This window comes from Balaenoptera ricei, chromosome 10, assembly GCF_028023285.1.
Source record: "Balaenoptera ricei isolate mBalRic1 chromosome 10, mBalRic1.hap2, whole genome shotgun sequence".
NCBI classification, from domain to species: Eukaryota; Metazoa; Chordata; class Mammalia; order Artiodactyla; family Balaenopteridae; genus Balaenoptera; species Balaenoptera ricei.
In genome coordinates this window covers 86918268-86941322 of record NC_082648.1, presented here as the reverse complement: position 1 = coordinate 86941322, position 23055 = coordinate 86918268, and the positions used below count along the sequence as shown (strand labels likewise).

The 23055-nt window shown below is 34.6% G+C and overlaps 1 protein-coding gene across 8 annotated transcripts in view; it reads left to right on the top strand.

Moving 5' to 3' along the window:
• Positions 1-23055, top strand: part of WASHC3 (WASH complex subunit 3) — a 142095-nt gene that overhangs the window by 4300 nt on the left and 114740 nt on the right. For 7 of the 8 annotated variants that reach the window (XR_009505438.1, XR_009505439.1, XR_009505437.1 and 4 more), the window contains exons 3-5: positions 6980-7045; positions 8939-9046; positions 12796-12906. Coding sequence is in view for 5 of the 8 variants with exons in the window: in XM_059936769.1 (XP_059792752.1) it covers positions 6980-7045; positions 8939-9046; positions 12796-12906 (285 nt within the window). In the remaining 3 variants the exon portion in view is untranslated. The remainder of the gene's footprint in view (positions 1-6979; positions 7046-8938; positions 9047-12795; positions 12907-23055) is intronic. The other variant, XM_059936771.1, reaches the window with a different exon arrangement.

Here is a 23055-nt window from a genome sequence, read left to right as displayed (position 1 = left end):
ATAATCTGGTTTGAACCAAACCCAAACAGTAACTTCAGTCACAGCTAAACTCAAATGGGAATTAAATTTGAAACCGATTGCTAGGGCTCTTTCTTCATCACTAATACCGGTTTTAAAGTTCTCTGAGAAAGAGAAAAGTGAAGAACGTAGCTTTTTAAAAACTTTCTGGATACTGAGCCACTTTGTAACTCTTCTAATGACTAGAACCAAGGTAGGAGAAAAGTTAGAAGACAGAGAAAGGAAAGTAGTTGAATCAGACCCAAGTGGCAGAGTTACTTAGGGTCATCTCTTCTTCCCTCACAAGTCTCCAGTAAGCATTTCTATTCTGGCCCTTATCAGCAAAATCTTGTGGAAGTCCACTGGGACTGCAGATTTTAAATGGAGGATGACACAAGTTCTATGCATAGCACAGATAAGACTGAGCAGAAATTTAACCTTATTGTGAAGCTTAAAGTTAAAAGTACTCAGTATCAATAAACAGGGCAGTCAGGTGTGTTACTTTGACTCCGACTTGTAACATGTCTAGAATACTGGGGTTTTTAGTCATTTTTTAAATATTCTAAAATGTTTCTTTTTTAAAAAATCTTTACGTACAGGCAAAAAGTGCTGAGAATTTTCATACGACCCAAAAAAAACTACATCCAGTTTTTAAGCCCACCATCAGACTTAACCTTCAACCAAATAATGTTTTGTTTAAAACCCTATTTTCTTTTTAATTAATTAATTAATTTATTTATGGCTGTGTTGGGTCTTCGTTTCTGTGCGAGGGCTTTCTCTAGTTGTAGCAAGCGGGGGCCGCTCTTCATCACGGTGCGCGGGCCTCTCACTATCATGGCCTCTCTTGTTGCGGAGCACAGGCTCCAGACGCGCAGGCTCAGTAATTGTGGCTCACGGGTCTAGTTGCTCCGCGGCATGTGGGATCTTCCCAGACCAGGGCTCGAACCCGTGCCCCCTGCATTGGCAGGCAGATTCTCAACCACTGAGCCACCAGGGAAGCCCCAAACCCTATTTTCTGCTACAACTTTTCCAACTGCTTTTATAACTTTTACAACTGCTGGGTTTAAGTGTCTGATGAAGCTTAGTAAAACCGTGGATTGCTTCCCTCTCTGGTTTCCAGGACATATTCAACCGAAAGTGGTATACCAAGAGATCCATTAATTTAAAATACTGTTTCTTGGGGCTTCCCTGGTGGTGCAGTGGTTGAGAATCTGCCTGCCAATGCAGGGGACGCGGGTTCGAGCCCTGGTCTGGGAGGATCCCGCATGCTGCGGAGCAACTAGGCCCGTGAGCCACAATTTCTGAGCCTGCGCGTCTGGAACCTGTGCTCCGCAACAAGAGAGGCCGTGACAGTAAAAGGCCCGCGCACCACGATGAAGAGTGGCCCCCCGCTTGCCGCAGCTGGAGGAAGCCCTCGCACAGAAACGAAGACCCAACCCAGCCAAAAAAAAATAAATTAATTAACTAATTTAAAAAAAATAAAAAATAAAATACTGTTTCTCATTTAAAGAACTGGATATGCAAATTGGATATTTTACAAACCTGAAATACCACAGTGGTTTTTTTTTTCATGTTTAACTGTTAACTCCATACTTCTTCCTTTGTCTTTTTTTTTCTCTTCAATAAAATGCACTGCCTTAGGAATAGGCGGTTGATGGATGCATCAAGAAGTTTTCAACTTATCTGACAAACTAGATACCTTGTATTTTCCCCTCTTGTCTCAAATCAAGGTATTTCAGGTTTGCTTTAAATCCTTATAAAGAGGATGGATGGTTAAATGGATGGGAAAGATTGTTACCTTTCTATTTCCTCTCTGCTGAAATTTTCAGAGGTGGGGACAGTACTGTTATTGATCGTGTTACTTATAATATATCCGTGGTCATCTACACTTCAGAGTAGTAGTTCTCAACCAGGGGACATTTGGCAATGTCTAGAGATGTTTTTAGTTGTCACAACTGGGGAATTTTTGTGGCATTTAGTGGGTAGAGGTCAGAGATTCTGCTAAACATCCTGTAGTGTACAGGATAGCCCTTTACAACAAAGAATTATCCAGCCCAAAATGTCAGTAGAGCCAAGGTTGAGAAACCTACTTTATGGTGGTCTAGGGGTTTAGAAGGAAAATGCAGAAAACATAAACATCTTAGAAATGAGCTTCAGCAGCCCATAAATGAAGCCAGGTGTATTTTGTCAAGTGACAGTGGCTTTCTAAAAAGTACATATTTATGTGTGTTATAGCAATAATTACATGGGAACAGACTCAAAAACATTTATTATGCTGAATAATCTTTGAAAAGCAGAGGTTCTTACTTGTGCCATGGATCCTTTGGCAGTCTAGTGAAATGAAATTAATGTTTTTAAATGCATAAAATAAAATGTGTAGGATTACAAAAGATACCAATTACATACTTAAAAACTCAAAATCGTGATATAGTAATATATCCTTTGTTAAAGCATTAAGTTGTATAACAGGTAACATATTTAATATTTAGACTCTCAAAAACCAGCTCTAGAGAAGATAGATAATAGCTTTATGGTTAATTTAAAAAACATGATTTATCCACAGCAAAGATCTTCCCTAGCCAAGAGGAAAAGCCTTTTGTTGATCTGATTTTCAGAAAATCATTTACATAGTGGTTCTAAATTTGGGGTACATGAACTTGGATGGGGGAAAAAAATCATGTATATATATTTTTTTACCTTTAACTTAAATTTCACATTTTCTTTAAATTTGGTCAACAGAAATCACAGTAGTATTAGGACCTATGACTCTCACCAATAGAAAGCACAGATCTTTTTTTTATTAAATTACAGTTGTTTCAGATTTCTTTAGACTTCACAATTACCGTTGTTTCTAGATTAGATATCAAGAATATTCAGATAAATTATAACTAATTAAAATATATTGATGCTTAGATCAGTGTCTTTCATGTCTTGCATGAATAAATCATTCATATAATCTTGTTTTATTAAAAAACCAGGTCATTTCATTTTGGTGAGGTTTTGATAATAGTAGATGAAAGTAGGTAAAATGAGTGCCGAAGCAAAAGGTTGACATACCAGATGAATCTGCATCCAAAAAAAACTGGGAATTACTGCTCTGGAAAGTATAACTTTTTTTTCCCAAGCCTCTTTAATCTTCCTTATCAACAAGTAGTTTTCTGAATAAACATTTTCATCCTTATTCCTTTATTTTCTAAGACTAGTATTTCAATCCTTAGCCTGTCTTGTGTGAACACTTGAGTATCCATTTAAAGACAATTTATGATCTAATGCTGAAAAAAATGTTAATATCTATCTTTTTAAATAATTCCAGATAAATAGCATCTATTTTAGGAAATTTGATCAGAAAAATTTGATTCCCAGTATTCAGCACAATAGCATCTTAGTTTTAGTGAGAAGCAGGTTGATCATTTATTAGCTTTGAATAACAAAAATTATATCTATGCAATACTCAGGAATTTTCCATCTTTTTAAAAAAATTAATTAAACTTTATTTTTTAGAGCAGTTTTAGGTTCACAGCAAAATTGAGCAGAAAGTATAGCGTTCCCATTTATTCCTCGACGCCCGCTCCCAACCCTTGTGCACAACCTTCCCCATTATCAACATGCCCCACCAGCATGGTACATTTATTACAATCAGTTTGTTACAGTCTGCATTGACACATCAACACCCGGCGTCTATGGCATCATGCTTTAAGAAGCTGAAATTCTTTCAAAAATATTTAGTATCTGGAGTTGGAGTGTTTGAGTTCAGATTATTTTACTTGTATAAAGACTCAGTTTTCTCATCTTTAAAAGAGAAATGCAAATCAAAACTACAATGAGGTATCACCTCACACTGGTCAGAATGGCCATCGTCAAAAAATCTACAAACAATAAATGCTGGAGAGGGCGTGGAGAAAAGGGAACCCTCCTGCACTGTTGGAGGGAATGTAAATTGATACAGCCACTGTGGAGAACAGTATGGAGGTTCCTTAAAAAACTAAAAATAGGACTACCATATGAGCCAGCAATCCCACTACTGGGCATATACCCTGAGAAAACCATAATTCAGAAAGTCACTTGTACCCCAATGTTCATTGCAGCACTATTTACAATAGCCAGGACATGGAAACAACCTAAATGTCCATCAACTGATGAATGGATAAAGGAGATGTGGTACATATATATAATGGAATATTACTCAGCCATAAAAACGAACGAAATTAGGTTGTTTTTAGAGATGTGGATGGACCTAGAGTCTGTCATACAGAGTGAGGTAAGTCAGAAAAACAAATATCGCATATTAACACATATATGTGGAATCTAGAAAAATGGTACAGATGAACCTAATTGCAGGGCAGGAATAGAGATGCAGATGTAGAGAACAGATATGTGGACACGGGTAGGGGGGAAGGGGAGGGTGGGATGAATTGGAAGATTAGTTTTGACAAAAATACACTACCATGTGTAAAATAGATAGCTAGTGAGAACCTGCTGTGTATCACAGGGAGCTCAGCTTGGTGCTCTGTGATGACCTAGACGGTGGGATGAGGGGGAAGGAGGGGATATATATACATATAGCTGCGTCACTTTATTGTAAAGCAATTATACTCCAATAAAAATAAATTAATTAATTAATTAAGTAAAAAATAAAATTGGCATCATAGGGACTTCCCTGGAGGTCCAGTGGTTAAGACTTTGCCTTCCAATGCAGGGGGTGCAGGTTTGATCCCTGGTCGGGGGCTAAGATCCCTAATGCCTCACGGCCAAAAAACATAAAACAGAAGCAATATTGTAACAAATTCAATAAAGACTTTAAAAAATGGTCCACAGGGACTTCCCTGGTGGCGCAGTGGTTAAGAATCCCCCTGCCAATTCAGGGGACACGGGTTCAAGCCCTGGTCCGGGAAGATCCCACATGCCGCTGAGCAACTAAACCCGTGCACCACAACTACCGAGGCTGCGCTCTAGAGCCCACAAGCCACAACCACTGAGCCTGCATGCTGCAACTACTGAAGCCTGCGAGCCTAGAGTCCGTGCTCTGCAACAAGAGAAGCCTGCGCACCGCAACGAGGAATAGCCCCCGCTCACCACAACTAGAGAAAGCCCGTGCGCAGCAACAAAGACCCAACGCAGCCAAAAATGAAATAAATAAATAAATTTATTTTTTTAAAAAATGGTCCACATCAACAAAATAATTGGCATCATAATAGTTTCTACTTCATAGACTTGGTGTGAGATTTCAAATGATACTTGCATATACAGTGTAGCATACTAAGGTAAATGCTCAAATGTTTACAGTGATGATGATTATTGCTTAAAAGTACATATTTATATAAATATATTAATATATTACATATTTATATAATATATTAATTATAATATATATTTATATATTATGAATTTTTAATTCAGTTTCTCTTTTTATGTGTTCACTTATTTTAATCAAAACAATGTATGCATTTTAAAATAAGTTAGAAATTATCATTCATTTTACAAATTAGCTTGCTGTGGGATTTCTGCAGTTACTAAGCTTCTGCAGTGAATTAAATGACTGATTTGTCAAAATTTAATTTCCGTGATTTTCAGGAAAACATGTATAATTTGCAGAGGAATTTATCCATATGATGTTTTATAAGCCTGTGTTTATATTTGTATCAATGCCTTATGTAAACAAATCCTAGAAATCAAGGTTAAACTTTACTTCAAATGCCATTAAAACTAGATTCTAATGTTTTATTTCTAAATTATATCTTTGTAGATATCAAGAATGCTCATCAAGAGTGTGTTTCATGTTTGGTAATTGCAATCATTGTTGCTTTTGTTGTGGTCATCCATGTACAATGCTTGGTGTCAGTCGATTTATCCCTTGTAAAAATAAAATACAGTGTGTGTGTGTGTGAAAAAAAAAAAAAAAAAAAGGAAAAAAAAAAAAAAAAAAGAATGCTCATCAAAAAAATAAGTGTCTTGTGAAGAAGTACTGACTACTCTATGGTTGCTTTCAGTTTTCTCCCCCTCTAAATACGGGCAAAATGATTATTTCTTGGGGTGTTAAAATTCTGCTATGAGTTAGTCAAGATCTTGATAATATCCCAGAAAGCAATCAGAATGCTGCACATCTGCCAACTAGTAAACTGGCCAACTGCTTGTAGGCTGTGTCACTAATAATGTTTAGGATGAGGGAGTTTTAAATAAATGTTCTTATGGATCATATTTTATGATGTTACTTTTATTTGTGTGGGAGTATATATACGGCTAATTTAATTTTACAGAATAACTAGAGCATGGTAAGCTCTTGGTTCTGGTTTATCTTGGATTTTGATGGTAGGTTGATTCCTTTTGCTTTTTAGTATTCTTTCTTATTTTTTCTCTTTGTTTTAGTTCTTTCCAACATTACCTACTCATCTTACAGTTTCATCCTTTTTTACTTTTCAAACTTGAAAAGTTTGTATTTGGGACTAATTGTATATATTTATGTGTTTAAGTAATTTATAAAGGCAGATCCTGTTCCATTCTGTTTTGGGCTAATTTTTATTCTTGTGTTCTGTGAAGAATTCCTTCATTCAACAACAAATAATTATTAGGCTTCTGTTAAGTGTCCAGTACTGTTCTGGGCACTAGGGGTATAACAGTGAATAAAAACCTTTGTCCTCAGAGGAGTTTACATTCTGGTCCCAATGATTGATTATGGCTCTGATAATGAGTTTGATAAGGCTGAAAATGTAACTTTTTCTTTTCTGTGAATACAGCTTTATAAAATAACCATGAAGCATGCTAATGAAGTTAATAGAATACTTGAGTTCTCATTCTTACTCATATAAATAAGAGAGTAGTATATTAGAAAATCACAAATATTTAAACCATAGTTTTTATTATTTTCAAATCTGCCATTTGTTATCCTTGTTAACGGTTTATTTTAATCAGACTTTATTCTTTTTTTTTCTTTTTTTTTTTTTTCCCTTTGGACTTCATTCTTTTGTTTCTAATCTTTCTTTTCCAGAAACTGGCAGACCTTTCTCTTCGTATCCAGCAAATTGAAACAACTCTCAATATTTTAGATGCAAAGGTTTGTATAATTTATAGGATAAACTTTGCTCTACATATACCAACTGTCTCAGTCACACTTAACTTTAATTGCATTTAGAAATGAATTCAATTTAGCTCCTGCATCCATGAAGTGGTGCAGTGTGTTCTTTTGTTTAATTTATTATAATTGCAAAGGAAATGATCTTCATTATGAACCACTGAGTCTGTTTAAATGTACACATGGGTCAAGGTTTTCTTTCATTATTTGAATCAAAAGCATAATGAGTAACATGTTAACAAATTGAACTGTTACATAGTTTACTTCATTTGATGGAAAACTCACAGTTATCTTAATAGTAATCATTGATAACACAGGAAAAATTATGTAAAACTTTACATGCCTCCAGAGCAAAATTTGGAGAAAATATCACCTATTTTCCATTTGTAAATATATTAAATGCTAAAGTAAAGAATACCAATTTTGATGTCAGAAATTACAAAAGATAATTTTTTATCTTATAAAAGCAAAAATAGAAGGTTGTTTTGATTTGAAAGCTTGCAGGTTTTGTGTGCTTTTCTTGTGTATAAAATAATGGAGATGCTAGTATATTTTTGTGACTTTGTCCTTTTTTTTAACATCTTTATTGGAGTATAATTGCTTTACAATGGTGTGTTAGTTTCTGCTTTATAACAAAGTGAATCAGCTATACATATGTGACTTTGTCCTTTTATCCAAAAGTTTGATCTGAAAAAATATGTATTGAATATTTATAAGGAAGTGAAATGACTAATATCTTTTAACATAAGGATCAGAATGTCTAGCTTGTACTTTCTACATCTTCCTGTGGACTTCAGCCACTGTATTTCCCTCAGAACATTTCTTTAGCTTGTAATTTAGGATACTTGGCCTTGAACATGTTCAAGATAGTCTCTTAGTAGCCATACCCACTTGAAACTATTTGGGCCATAGCCACTGCGCTAAATACTGTCATCAATCAACAGTTCTCAATGAATATTGCTGCTTCAGATCTTATTACCATTGGTTTTTCATTATTTTTTATAATGAATATGTGTATTATTTTAATGTTTGTGGAATCCTTAAGTTAGAGTTCAAGGTCGCAAGTTAAATTGCCATATGGACAGATTAAACTTAATTTTTTCCGTGGCCATAGAGTTAATCCTCAAAGTTAGCCAAACATTTGACAAATGTATATTCGTTGATATCAGGATGAAATCAGAAAAGAGGGTTTGCATGGATCTTGTAAATCCAACCTGAAATGCTTAACCACTGACACCATGCTCATTTTTTGTGTATGAAAAATAATGCATTTTAGTAATGCATTATTTAGTAATGCATTCAGTGATGTTACTAAAGAAAAAAAAGGAATAAGCTGTATCATACATTAAAATGTGGCAAGAGTTTTCTCATTTCCCAGATTATTCAAACTTAAAATGTGCTACAAAGCACTTTTTGAGGGGTAACAAAATATGTTTAATAAAAATCTTTTTACAACTTTGTGAGGTAAGTTTTCTTATCCTCACTTTACAAGTGAGAAAATTGAGGCCTAGGACGATTTACACAAGGTCACATATTTTGTGACTTAGACCTAGGCAATCTGACTCCAAATCCCATGCTCTCATTCCTTACACTAGGATTCCTTAGATTTTAAAAATAATTCCTGAGAAAGAATGGTGATATGCTAAATTAGATTGGTGAGAAATTCTTCAAAAATATTTTATTTGTGAATGCCTTTCACTTTTAAGTAGTTTATGGCATGGAGAATTTCAACCAAAGATGAGATTTTATAAACCTATTTCTATAGGCTTAAAAACTTATGACAACTATTTAAAACACACACACACACACTTAGAAACTTAGTGTTTAAGAACCTAATATTATCCTCATATACCAACATTAATTTTCTTTTCTCAGTTGTCATCTATCCCAGGGCTAGATGATGTCACATTTGAAGTATCTCCTGTAAGTGTCACTAGGATCACAAATGAAACACATTCTGAAACCACTTCAGAGCAATCACAGGTAAGTATTTAAGTTCCAGGAAACATGAGCAGATATCTTGGTTGAACCAAATAGACCTAATCAGCTGGTTTGAAGAAAGAAGTTAAATAAAAATGTAACACTTTGAATAGTAATATTTTAAACTTTAAGATAGAAAATGAAGTTTGAAAAAAAGTTATTAGCTTTTCATTTGTTATTTTGAAGGGCTTCCTGAAGTTAATATTTTTCTTGCCTATAAAAAAAAGAAAACCTATACAGAACTAGGAAAAATCTTGAATGTAATTGTTTTCTTCAAGTTCACTATGGAAATATTTTTCTTAGTTCTTATAAGAAATGTATCTTTTAAATGTTTTATTATAAAAACTTTCGAACGTGAACAAAAATAGGATAGTACAATGAATACCCAAATGCCCATTACCTGGATTCACCAGTTAAGATTTTGTTGCAAATGCTTCATCTTTTTTTGTCACTTACTGAAGTGAATTCCAAGCATCATGTTATTTCACCCCTGTATAATTCCTTGTGAGAAGTTCTGAAATTTTCTTGTGTAACCACAATGCCTTTATCATATACAATATAATTAACAATAATTCCCTGGTAATATCTAACTCCTTGTTGCCTGAAGTCTGCTCCGTGGGCCAGCAGCCTCAGAATCACCAGAGGGCTTGTTAGAAATGCAGGATCTCAGGTTCTACCCCAGACTTACGGAATCAGAATCTGCATTTTAACAAGATTCCTATGTGATTTGTAGACTCTTGAAATTTGAGAGATCCTGATCTAAGAAATACCGGTTGTCTTAAAAAGTGTGTTTTGGGAGTTGATTTGTTTAAATCAACATCCTAGTAAGACCCATGCTTTGTGTTTGTTTCTTATGTCTTAATGTTCATTTATGCTCTGTATAAATTTAAATTTTATATGACTTTTTATTTCAAGAAATAAAAATTCTTTGTTGTTTAAGAACAGATAATCTCTAGTGTATCTCAGTGAGGTATTAAAATCCAAAATAAAATAATCACTAAAATGGTGGTCTAACAAGTAATACCAAACAAGCAGACTTCCTATCTATATGGAATTCTGCATTTGTACCTGGAGGTACTTTTCACAGGATATTTTTTAGATCATGATGGTGTTGACCATGATGATAATAACTAAACATGTAAAGGTTTTTTACTGTGTGAGGCATGCTTAGTGCTTTTTATAAATTAAGTCAATTCTCACAACAGCCCTGTGTTTACAGATATGTCAAATGAGGTACACAGAGGTTAAGTAACTTGCTGAAGGTCAAACAGTAAGAGCTGGAATTTTAACCCAGGCAATCTGGTGTCAAGAATCCTAGCTCTTATATGCTACACGGCACTGTCTCCAGCACCTGCGTTGAACTTGTTAAACAGATTCAGTACATGTGGTGCAAGGCCCTGTGGGAGAAGCCATATATTTAGAGATATTATGTATTTGGGGAATGAATTAGATGACCATTTACTTAATAATTAGATATTAGAAAATTAAACATCCACTTAATATAACAAATTCCATTATGATGGCCACTGGAATATATATAATATACAAGAGTAAATCCAGATGTTTAGAGGAGTTTAACTTCACAAGGTTTTTTCAGTTAAAGATGGACCATCCTTTCTCTAGAACAAGGCATGTGTAAAAAATATTAAATGTTTCCACCCTACCTAGTAATTATTCTTTGGAGGATACTAACTGTCATATGTTTCTATAAATTTCTAAAGTGGTATCTAATTTTTAATATTAATTTTTCCAGGTGTTATTGTGCATGCCATCTATAATGTGTATTTTAAAACTTACGCAGTTGTGTTGGTCTTGCCTATTTAAGGTCTCAAAAAATTGATTATGAGTAATCACAACTGAATTATCTAAAATTCAGAATGACCTGATAGTCTGGCAGTTTTATTTAAAAATAGTATATTAATTCATTTGGAGAATTTATGAAGTGTTATTGGCTTCCTGAGTTTTAAAAAGTCCTAAAATTGTGTCTTGATTGGATTAATAAAATCAGCATGTTCAGCATGTTCTTAATATTGAAATCAACTTTTTAATTTCTTCTCCATTGTTTTTAGTTGGTATATTTTATGTAAAATGTTTTGAAATGGACTGAAGTATTGCTTAACACAGAATTTCAATTGACATTACAGTCAACTCACTTATCAGATAAAGGATAATCGTGAACTTTTTTTTTAATCATCCATTCATTGCATTCTCCAATCTATTGATATATATGAGTCAAAGACCCAAGGTTTGCATGCTGATTTTTCTGCAACTTTAATTTCATGGTTCAGATCTTATCATTACTCACAATAGAACATCCAACTGTGCAGATTGAGATTAATTTGAGAATAACATGAAGGACAGTTGAGAAGTATGATAGAGGATTTGAGTCATTCAAATAGCAAAGGTGTAAGACCTGATATAATTAAACCTTGTTGAGGTCTTAGTTATTAGGCCAAAGTTAAAGGCTGAGTTTTAAAATCCATTGGTCTTATATGTAATTATCATTTGCTCCATTGTGCTACTGTATGAGTTTATTGTCCCTATTTTTTTAAAAGCATACTTGGGTCTTGTTTGAATTTTTTATTTAATTAAATGTTTTGGACAGTTTGTAATTATGTATTTTACAGATGAATGTGTATATAAACATATATATACACACACATGCACACACACGTGCGTGCACACTTTTGTACACTTGACACTGTCATATAACAGGAGTAACCTAAAGGATTTTTGGATGTTTTATTTGCTTCAGCATTTAAAAGAGATTTAATTTATATTTGAATTATCTGAGGAAAAACCTTAACATATAATTCATATTCTAAAAACTATGACTACTTAAAGATTTTTTTGATTTATTTACATTTCAGCATAGATATGTAGACATAAAATTGATTTTATTCAGTTAAGGAACTTATTCTTAATGCTAACATACAGATAGTGAGTGAGAATTCACTAACTAGACTTACTCTAAATGTTTAGGTTGATAGAAAAATCAAGAACTGTATATAGACAGTCCTAGCTTTGCACTTAAGTGAAGATAGGGTTCCAATATAGACAAGTTTCAGTTAACATCGTACCATGCAAAGTTGAGAACTGCCTATATGGTAAAAACATTTTTTGAAGAACCCAGTATTCTTCATTATAAGTAGTAATTTTTATAATGTTAATAATTTCATCAGTAGCTGAAATATATAAAAACATAATTTTGTCTGAGAAATGGGTTTCTCTTCCACAGATTCTCCAGGCATTGCCTTTAAAGATGTTAGAATAGCTGTATCCACTTAGAACAAGATTATTCAATGAATGAGGAATATAATTGTGTAGACGGTATAGATACCCAGAAAATCAATTTTCTGTCCGCTTCAGTTGAACAGTTGACAAATCAGATAGCTTTATTAGCTTTATTAAAAGTTTTATTAAAATAATAGGTCCATCAATAATTCATGTTTTATATCAGCACTTGGGACAAGTAAAGCAGAATTCTAATTTTTTAATGCCATGAATATATTTACATCTTTATGGAACAATATAGTGTTGATATTAAGTGTAACTTCCTCTGAAATCATATTTAAGTATTTGTAAATATTTGGAAACTTATATCCCATAATTAAATTATTGGTAAATTTAGAAATATGATTTTTTTCTGATATTGATTGCTTTAGAATTATAAAAAGAAACATCCCTTTTAAGTAACATGACGGACCCCTTTTGTGAATTGTCTAAAGATTTATATGCAATACTCTCTACAGCCGAACAGTTTGCAAGACTCTGGACCACAGGAAACTGAAGTAACACCAGAAAATATCTTAACTGTAGCCAAGGATCCAAGATATGCCAGATATCTCAAAATGGTTCAAGTGGTAAGCTAATTTGGTCTGTCTTCTCTGTCTAGCAGCCTCCTCTGAAATTCTTAACCCTGGAGGTTTCATTGTTATTTTTTCAATCTGAGAAATCTGCTAAACCGAGTGACCAAGTTTTCTACTCTCTTACTTCTTTTCTATGTTTAATGAATGCCCTGATAAAGAGTAAGCAGGAGTCAAATCTTTCTAATTAAAACTGACCTCACACTTCAAATTAACATAGTTTAGTATAGATTTATGTAAATTTTTTGCTTTACATAATCTTTGTAAATTTTGGATGTATCAGATAGAGGAATGAAAGTGGACTATTCACTTAGTAAATTGTATGGCTTTAGCTTAATTTCCTGTATGCTAACACAAATGGTTTTTTGTGTATTTTTATTCTGAATTTCACCTGTCAATAGTTTGATTCATAGAAAAGAGCATAAGTCACTTGGCCATGTAAGGTAATGCTTTTAATATTATGACTTGAGAATGTGTATTTTTTCTAAGAAATCATTACATGGTATGATGCAAAAAAGTACAACACAATATTTGCTCTTCTATAACAGCAGAAGTTAATTTCATTCCTGTAGAAAGTCCTATTACAGTAGTTAAAGGAGCTAGCTGTCCATTTTTCAGTTGATCAAAAAATTAATGCTTCTGTAAAATTCTGTTATCAGGCAAAAGATGGACTGATATTAAAGAAGAACAGTTTTGCTGTTCTTGGCATTATTTATCACCAAAATAATTTAAAAGCTAAGACTGTCTGACAACCAGAAAGAGTAGGTTGGCTTATTTAGAAGCTACATTGGTGACAATGGGGAGAAGAAAGTACATTCACTTTTTCTAGCTGTCAGAAGTAGCTGTGTCACTTTCAAAATTCTTCATTGACAGTCAAAGCTCTGGGCTTTAGGCTTTGGCGACAAAAACAGACTTTGGGTTGAAAATATATAAATTTTTTAAACTAAAAGTAAAATAGAGCTAGTTTGAGTGTGAATCATGATAAATGAATTTTTAAAACTAAAACCCAGGAAAGCTTAAGCTAAGCTTAAAATATGGACTGTTAAAAACTATGTCTTTGACACTTTCAAACAAAAGATGAAAAGTTTCAGAGTAACTCTGAAAGGCTTTTTATTTAGTCTCTTCTTGCCTAACCTATATAAAATAGGAAATGGGAAAATCTACTTGATATCTATGACCGCCTTGAAATATTTGATAAAAGACCACATCTTAGGATAACTGTTATATTCTTAATACATTGCCTCTGACTTTACAAGAATTTGAAAATTCCTTATTTTCCTTTTCAGTATTAATCCACTGTCCTTTTATTCCACAAATATTTATTAAACACTTACCCTAAGGTACCATATTAGATATTGTCTAGATTTATTTAGCCAACTAAGGTTCCCAGACACCACTTGTCAATTTTATTTTTGTTATTAATTACTTAGACAAATTTCATTGCTTTTCAGAATTTCATATATAATATATATCATATGTTTGCATGTATATATGTAAATGATTCTTTACATATTTATTCTTCTAATCATGTAGTTTACCATCTCACTAGGAATAAAAGCCAAAGTCCTTCAGAGGCCCGTGAGATGCTATACAATTTAGTTCCCTAATTACCTTTCTAATCTCATATCTTCACTCACTCTGCTCCAGCTCTGCTGTCCTCCTTGATGTTCCTTGAATAAATATATGGACAGTCGCGTGTCTCGGGGCCTTTGCATCAGTTCTCTCTACCTGAAACACTTTTCCCAAATATCTTTATGGTTTGCTCCCTCTCTTCCTTCAAATATTTGCAGAAATGTTACCTTCTTTCTAGTCCCATTCCTTTTACTCCTTCCCTACTATATTTTTCTTCATATAACCATCTAATTATATGCAAAATACTACATATTTTACGTACATTGTTTGTGTCTCTGCTGCTCCTAGAATATACACCTTTTTGTTTACTGCCCTATTCCCAGTTCCTAGAACCATACCTGTCACATAATATTTACCTATGAATGAAAATGACTGTATTTTTCTCTATACTGTTTTAGTTTTTGATAGGTTTTGGTGATAGATTTCTTTTTTACACTAGCTCAGTGGTTTTTAGAGTAAAAAACTTGTTCAAGATATAGGTTTCTAGTTCCCACCCTACTAAATGAGAATCTCTGCAGTTGGAACTCAGAGCCAGAGCATACGTGCTTTGAGAAATGCTCTTCTGATTAAGAACTGTTTAAAAATATTTTACACTGTTTTTTTTTTTTAATAAATTTATTTATTTAATTTACTTTTGGCTGCGTTGGGTCTCCGTTGCTGTGCACAGACTTTCTCTAGTTGTGGCGAGCGGGGGCTACTCTTCATTGCAGTGCGCAGGCTTCTCATTGCAGTGGCTTCTCTTTTTGCGGAGCACAGGCTCTAGGCACGCGGGCTTCAGTAGTTGTGGCACGTGGGCTCAGTAGTTGTGGCTTGTGGGCTCTAGAGTGCAGGCTCAGTAGCTGTGGTGCACGGACTTAGTTGCTCCGTGGCATGTGAGATCTTCCCAGACCAGGGCTCGAACCCGTGTCCCCTGCATTGGCAGGCAGATTCTTAACCACTGCACCACCGGGAAAGCCCCTTTACACTGTTTTATAACACCAAATAATTTTTATCTCAAAACATTTAAGAAGTAATAAATTGTTAGTTTTATTTCTTATTTTTTAATCTAATTCTATAGCAGTATCTGGCACTTAGCTTTAGCCCATCCTTTTTGCTTGGTGTCACCATGAGCAGGGGTTTAATTTTTTCTGCTTCAGACTTTTTGATGTTTTTAGCCCAATTTCCTTGATTTTAGTCCTTTGCCTCCCTTCTGCCTTTGGTACGGGTGTTTCTAATTCCTGAACATTTCCAGTGTTCTGGAAGTGCTGCTTCTTTGTGGTATCCTCCTCTCCAGGCACATGGACTTGGCCTTCCTTTGCTATGCTAAGTCATCATTCTTTTATCTGCTTTTAATTTCCATGTATTGTGGTTCGTGTATGCCTCTTAGTCATTAAAATTGGAGTTCGTGTTTTTTCTTTTTGCCTTATTGTTTGGGGGTAATAATTTTCAAGAAGAAAGCAGGGACCAACATCTTTGCTTTGAAATTATGAGTTCATCCAAGTTAAATTTAATTTTATTGTTTTTAGTTCATTGTGCCAACCTGTATCCCAGAATCTTATTACCCAACTTTTGTTTCCTACTGCTCCCTGTCCTACATTTCATTCTTCAGACAAAACCACAAAACTTTCTCAATATAAGCTCCATGCTTTCCCACCTCTGAATCTAGATCCCCCTTCTCTTGACCACTACATGTCCAAATTCTACTCATCTGACATGTTCCTATGAACACTTTAACTAAATTATCCCAGATTCTGAACCCACCAACACATAAAGCCAGAAGTGATATCTCCCTTCATCTATCTGTCCAACCACTTTATCTGTATTTTTTCTCACTTCATATCTTGTTCTTTGATAATTTTAAAATATTTTTATCTACTTGTGTTGAAAAGGAAATGAGTGGAAGAACTATATCTTGATCGATCTTTGTATTCACTTTAACACCTTACCCAAAAAGGTGCTCAATCAATATTTGTTTTTTTGTTAATGGTTTTTTGTTTGTTTTGTTTGTTTTTTGGTTGTTTGGTTTTTTTTTGGCCGAGCTGTGCGGCATGCAGGGATCTTTCTTCCCTGACCAGGGATCAAACCGGTGCCCACTGCACGGGACTGCCAGGGAAGTCCCAATATTTGTTGAATGTACTATTTTATCCTGCATATTATAACTCTCTTTCTCAACTTTGTGTCCCCCAGAAATGTATAAATGTCCTCCTATTTCATCAAGTTACTGATTTAAAATGTTTTGTAGAACCAAACCAAGAATAGACCAAGTAGAGGTCTCCCTCAAGGTTGATGTGAACCTGCCAATCATTATTCCTTCGATGATAGTTATTAAGCCATCTATAAATCCACTATTTGTCCTGTTTCCTAAGAATATCATGGGTGACTGTCAAAATATCCAACCAGAGATGTAGCAACATGTTTGACAATGCCCAGGATTGTCTTTCATTGGCATGGTCACTAATAGAGTTCCTATCACTTCTGCATCATCATTCAGTTCTGGCTTTTTGTTTAAATATAAGTATGAAATCGTTAAATCAGTTCCCCTCATTGCTTTCTCTATTTGTTGGAGGATGAAATTTTCAACAAGGTAACTTAGGAATTTATCAGATGCTCTGATTTGAACAAAATTAAGCTGCCAGTACAGGTAAAGAGCTAATGTCTCCACCCATCATGGCAGTATCTTATCCTTGTGCTTGTTTGCAACATGTTTTAGGAAAACTTGACCTAAATCCTCCATCTGTTCAGGTGGCCAAAAAGTATGTTCCTTCTGATAGTACAACTATTGCCTTCCTTTAACCTCATTTAGGGATTCCTTTATCCCATGTTCAAGAATTTCCATATACATGTGTATGTATTGGTTTAAAGGTATCGTCCGACTTCCATTATAAAACATTGTAAGGTACTCCTTTCAAATGCCAGTTCCCATTCATGGATTCCTAAGTGTTAATCCCTGAGATTTACTTATGTTGAAATTTCAGGTTTGCTATATACGAATAGACACACATACTTTTTTTTAAGCTATTGGATTTGTTTTCTATTTGTTTATATCTCTTCTCTTAATCAGTACCTGATAGTTCTTTTACTCTGCTTTTCTCCCCTGTGGTGTTATTATTGTTCATAGTCTTACAGTTTTAATTGAGGAATTTTTTTATCCTTTTGATTTCAGTTTAAAGCCCCTTGATCATACCTATGGGTCTTGCTAAGCATAAAATTTTGGTTCTTCTGAACTACTTAACACTTTTCCAGGAGTATAATCATTCTAGTGTCATAAGTCATCACCTAAAATATTGATTCAGCAGCATCTGCATAGCTAGTTGTGTTTCCTGTATCTGTATTTTTACAAAACTATAACTTTAAAGAACAAATTACGATACTACCCTGCTTTAGAAAATGCCTCACAGGAGTAGAGAAGAGTCATTAGAGACCCATTGCAATCTGTATTATTGAATATTCCAATTTCTGTCATTGACATGGGAAGAATCTAGATAGCTTTGTATCTCTATACTCCAGGATAGTAAATTGCCTTCCTGTTTTTTTGTGTTAGTCTTCTATGCTGTTTATTCTTCCAAGGTGATTCAGTTCCTTGAGAGTGACTGAGAACAAACAGGGTTCAGAGGGATATAGGTAGAAAGAAAAACAAATTTGATGTAAGAGCCTAACCCCAGCTAATTCTAGAGGGTAGCTTTATTAGAAATTGCCTTATCAATACTAGAAAGTGTTTCACTTTCCCAGAAAGATTGTAGATTTTCATTAAAATGCCCAATTCTTCTCAACCTCAGAGGGTGACTAAGGTTTCTCTTGCTTACCATCACTAAAAATTTAGTTTTAGTTGTTAACGTGGAGAAAGGCCATATCAGCATAATTCATCCAATGAGTTCTGTTTTGTCTATTGGTATGATCTCAAGTAGTTTATGACCCACCATACCATTACTATGGACGCATGTTATCAAAGCTGAATTTAGGGAATTGTTTGTATCAACAAAAGGAAAGATAGCATGGTCTCCAGAAAACCTGTCTTTCTGAAAAAATCACTATATACCAACAATATAAAAATCTACTCCTAAGATCCCCCAAATAACCATTCTGTACCCAAAAGGGAATTAACAGTGCCACAAGTTCTCTCTGCTACTAAGGACAGTAATAGGATTTCTTTCATTTTTAATTGCCTTTATATTTTTCTCATTTAAAAATATGAGTTGCTGCTCCATAAGCAGAGTCTTTCTTATACCTGTAATTCCACATATGCTTAGTTTCTCATCTTTTTCCAAAATATAATATTCTTCCAGTCAGCATCTTAATACTTACTAAGTCCTCAACCCTTTTGTAATCTTTTCTCTTCCTTCCTTCCTGAATTGTTATTTAATACTATGTCATTCTCTCTCATAAGACAGTGAGTGTGTTTCTCAAGCACTTTCAGCTTCTCCACTTGTATAAAAGTTTGAATTTGCTGACTACCCATGTAGTGATCACTCACTTCAGATAGGAAGACATAGAAAGTCCTGTAACTTACAAACCCTGATGTTTTAAAAAAAAATTCGGGCTTTCTGGGTATCAGGATGAACTACAGTCTTTTTTGGCTTTCTTTGTAAGCTGCCCTGAAAACTTCCTCTTCCTGGGTCCTACATATCTCCTGGAATGTATTGCTTTTATATTTGCCTTTCCTCACTTGTCACATACCTGTAAATCTACTTTAGAGACTAGGTAATTAAAACTGCTTAATATAAACTCCTTTAAACAGAAGCCAACAAAATCTTTCAAATGTCACAAGTACCAATGCACAGAGAAATAAGCTGTGCCCTTCTTTTTGGTCTCTGTACCTTTTTCTGTCACCCCTGGATTACTACCTTCTGTGAGGTACAAAATGATTACAGTTCCAGGACGTAGTTACCTATGAGACAATTTGAATGCCTCAGGGTACACACCAAGATCTTTACTTCGTACTTCTGGGATGCAACATGCTATATAGTTTCTTAGCTTTGTCATGCAATCCTGTGTGACCATATTCAGACCATATTGGCTCTTAAGGTCTCAGTCCCCTCAAACATAAAATGATATCTAAAGTTCTCTCTACATTTATGATCCATTAATTGATCTCTAAATTTGGATCTCATTATTAATGAATGTTCCTGGAACACCTGCTGGCGTTTACTGGGTTTTTTTTTTTTTTTCCTTTTAAAGCAAGTTTTACAGAAGATTTTTCAGTGAGTAATAATGTTGTGTTCCAAATATGGCAGGTAATTGATTCTGATTTAATGTTTGTTGTCATAATAGTGCAGCACAAGTCTTTACTAAATTATATATTGCATTTATAACATAACTGGAATTGTGTGCATAGATCACTTTTCCAACAGTTCTCCCCTTTTTATTGGCAGAGCTTGGTGAATCCTTTGCCAGTAATAAATTGTGCATTGGGAAAATTCGACTTCCACATCAAGAAGCTAATGACTTGTATTTTTTGAAACCATATTTGCCAAAACAGTCTCTTTGGACACTTAGTTTTTTTAAAAAGCTCTGTTTTCTTTGGCTGGCTTAAAATGTGAATTGAATAATCTTGGTTCTGGTGGTTCTGATGCATCTGTTGCCAGCAGTGGATGTTGGCCTGGGGAAATGTGAGTTCCATTACCTAAGGAAAGAATCTTCAACTGATTATTAAAAATGTTCATCAAGAAATTATATACCTTGGACCTGGGGAAACTAATCAAGCATGAAGTAGCGTACTCTTTAGATAAGGTATAGTTTTTTAAGAGTAATTAAGGGCTTTAAAACCTTGTTTGGGACATGACCCACATGTGACTTCCCATGGTCTAGAGAGTTCCAGGGTAGGTTCCTCATCAGTGATTGGCAGTATAGTCAAAAGGAGGCGCTACTGTTTCATATATAGTCAGAGCTATGGAAAACACTGGTGCAGATTTAGTTTAACAATTATATGCTATTTTTTATTTTTATTTTTAATTCTGTAGGTATTTTAATATGTGTTTTGTTTATAATAGCTAAAGTTTACTAACCAGTATCAAGGTCAGTATTTATTGATTACATAAAGGTTTGGGGGCAGACAATTTCCTCTGGTGTTTTAGCATCACACTGTTCATTGAAGGTAAAAGCTAGCATGTACAATGATTGATTTCCCACACATACGAATGTAGATAAAGAAAAGATACAGGCGAACATACATGTCTGTTTAATTAGTTGTGTAATTTAGCCAGCTTTGAAAATTGAAAAGGGAAAATACTTTATCCTTCTCAGTTCCATTTCCATTTGACTATAAAAGAGATGAGCAAAGCTTAGCAGAATGGTAAGCTGCATGAGTAGTAACTTTGAGTTGGCATAAGTGGAGCTCAAGTGACCACAGTTATCCTGCTTCCTCTACATTCTATCTTGCATCAAATGCAAGAAGGATTGGATAGAGATTTTCCCTAAGGCAGAAAACAGTGACAGTTAGCTGCCAATTGAGAGCCCCTGAGGTAACAGCCTATGCTTTGCCATGGCCTGAGTATCTGGAAAACCTAGAAACGGGTACTTTTTGTTGTATCTTTGGCAAAAAAGAAACAAACAAAGAAACAAAACAAAACAAAAACTACCCAAATTACTTATTCTCTGCTAAAGTCAGTGAACTAACCTCTAAGGAAACCATGTGTAAAGAATTATTGCCAGTTTTCCAGATTATGATTTTTCAATATTATGGCTTCCTTTTGAATCCTTCCCAAGTTTCCTTGAAATTGAAAGTTAGGGAGGCCAGAACCAGTCATACCATGTACACATTTAAGGTTAAGAAGTATTGCTTTATGACGTATTTACCCTTTTGTTTATTCCTTATTTTATTTTTCTCATATATTTTTGTTAGAGAGCAGTAAACAATATTGCTAAATTCAGGTTTTAAATTTCTTGCTTTCCTGATGTATTTGTTTTCCTGATTTCTTGTTTTCCTTAGAACACTGAAGGGAAAACACATAGTGGGCAGACCCTACAAAGTTAGATGGTTGTCAGTATCCATTTGGTAATATTATATGCACCTGCCTTGATGCTTATCTGTTCCTCACATTTTCTTCACTAATACCACTTTTGCCATAATCATACAGCTCAGAATATTTTTTTTTTTTAAATTATTTATTTATTTATTTATTTTAGTTGTGTTGGGTCTTCGTTTCTGTGCAAGGGCTTTCTCTAGTTGTGGCAAGCGGGGGCCACTCTTCATCGCGATGCGCGGGTCTCTCACCATCGCGGCCTCTCTTGTTGCGGAGCACAGGCTCCAGACGCGCAGGCTCAGCAGTTGTGGCTCACGGGCCCACTTGCTCCATGTCATGTGGGATCTTCCCAGACCAGGGCTCGAGCCCGCGTCCCCTGCATTGGCAGGCAGACTCTCAACCACTGCGCCACCAGGGAAGCCCCCAGAATATTTTTAACGCTTGCATATTTTCCATTATAGCTATCCTTGTGTGGCATTCAATTGCCATGAAAGTAATTTTTTTTAAGTTTCTTTGCACCTCTTTTTTTTTTTTGGTTGCGTTGGGTCTTTGTTGCGGCGCATGGGCTCTTTGTTGTGGCGTGCACGCTTCCCTCTAGTTGTGGTGCACGGGCTCCAGAGCACGCAGGCTCAGTAGTTGTGGCATGCGGGCCTCATGTGTCATGTGGGATCTTGGTTACCCGACCAGGGATCGAACCTGCGTCCCCTGCATTGGAAAGCGGATTCTTAACCACTGGACCATAAGGGAAGTCTCGCCATGCAAGTATTGATTTGAATAATTTGTTTATAGGAACTAGTTGTTTAACCATAACAGTTTTTATTTATGGTGCTTATAACCTCTGGAAAATATATACATATTTTGAACTGTGAACTTCAGGAAGGTTTAGAATTCTCAGTCATATTTGATGAATGGTCATACATCAACAAGCCAGTGTACACAGATGCCAGTCTCTCTTAGAGTTGTAGGGGGATATTTGGTTGCTGCATGAATTCTTTGATTTTTAGTAATGTATCAGATAATTTAAATTAATTTAAATAAAACAAAATTTAAAGGAGGAGTAAGTGTAACATAAGAGAATTCGGGCACAAAATAATCTTCTTTTAAAAATAATTCATAAGGTAATAAATTTAGGTTGCTAAATTTGTCAAATCAGTTTTTCTTAAAACTGTGTATGAAGAGATTATATTTCTTTAGGAATTTATTCTCCATATCATATTTTTGTATCATCAGTATCATAAATAAAGTAATTTAGATAATGTGTGGGACAGCATATCTGAAACAGTCCTTTCAAGCCGAAACATTTAATTATTTATTTCAGTTTATTTATTTTGCTAAGTGCCAAAAAAATTTACTTCATCTGCCTTAAATTCATTATAACACCATAACTATGCACTTCTCCCCACAAAAGAAAGAAAAAGGAGTAAGAAGTAAGCAATCAAATACAGGGGAGAGAACTTTTAGAGGGTAAGCTTAAAGGTAGTTTTGAATTTAATAGGAATTTCATTTAAATGATATATAAAATGGAAACCAATAAAGACCAGGGGATTTAGCAGAAAAATATTTTTATCTTTTGACT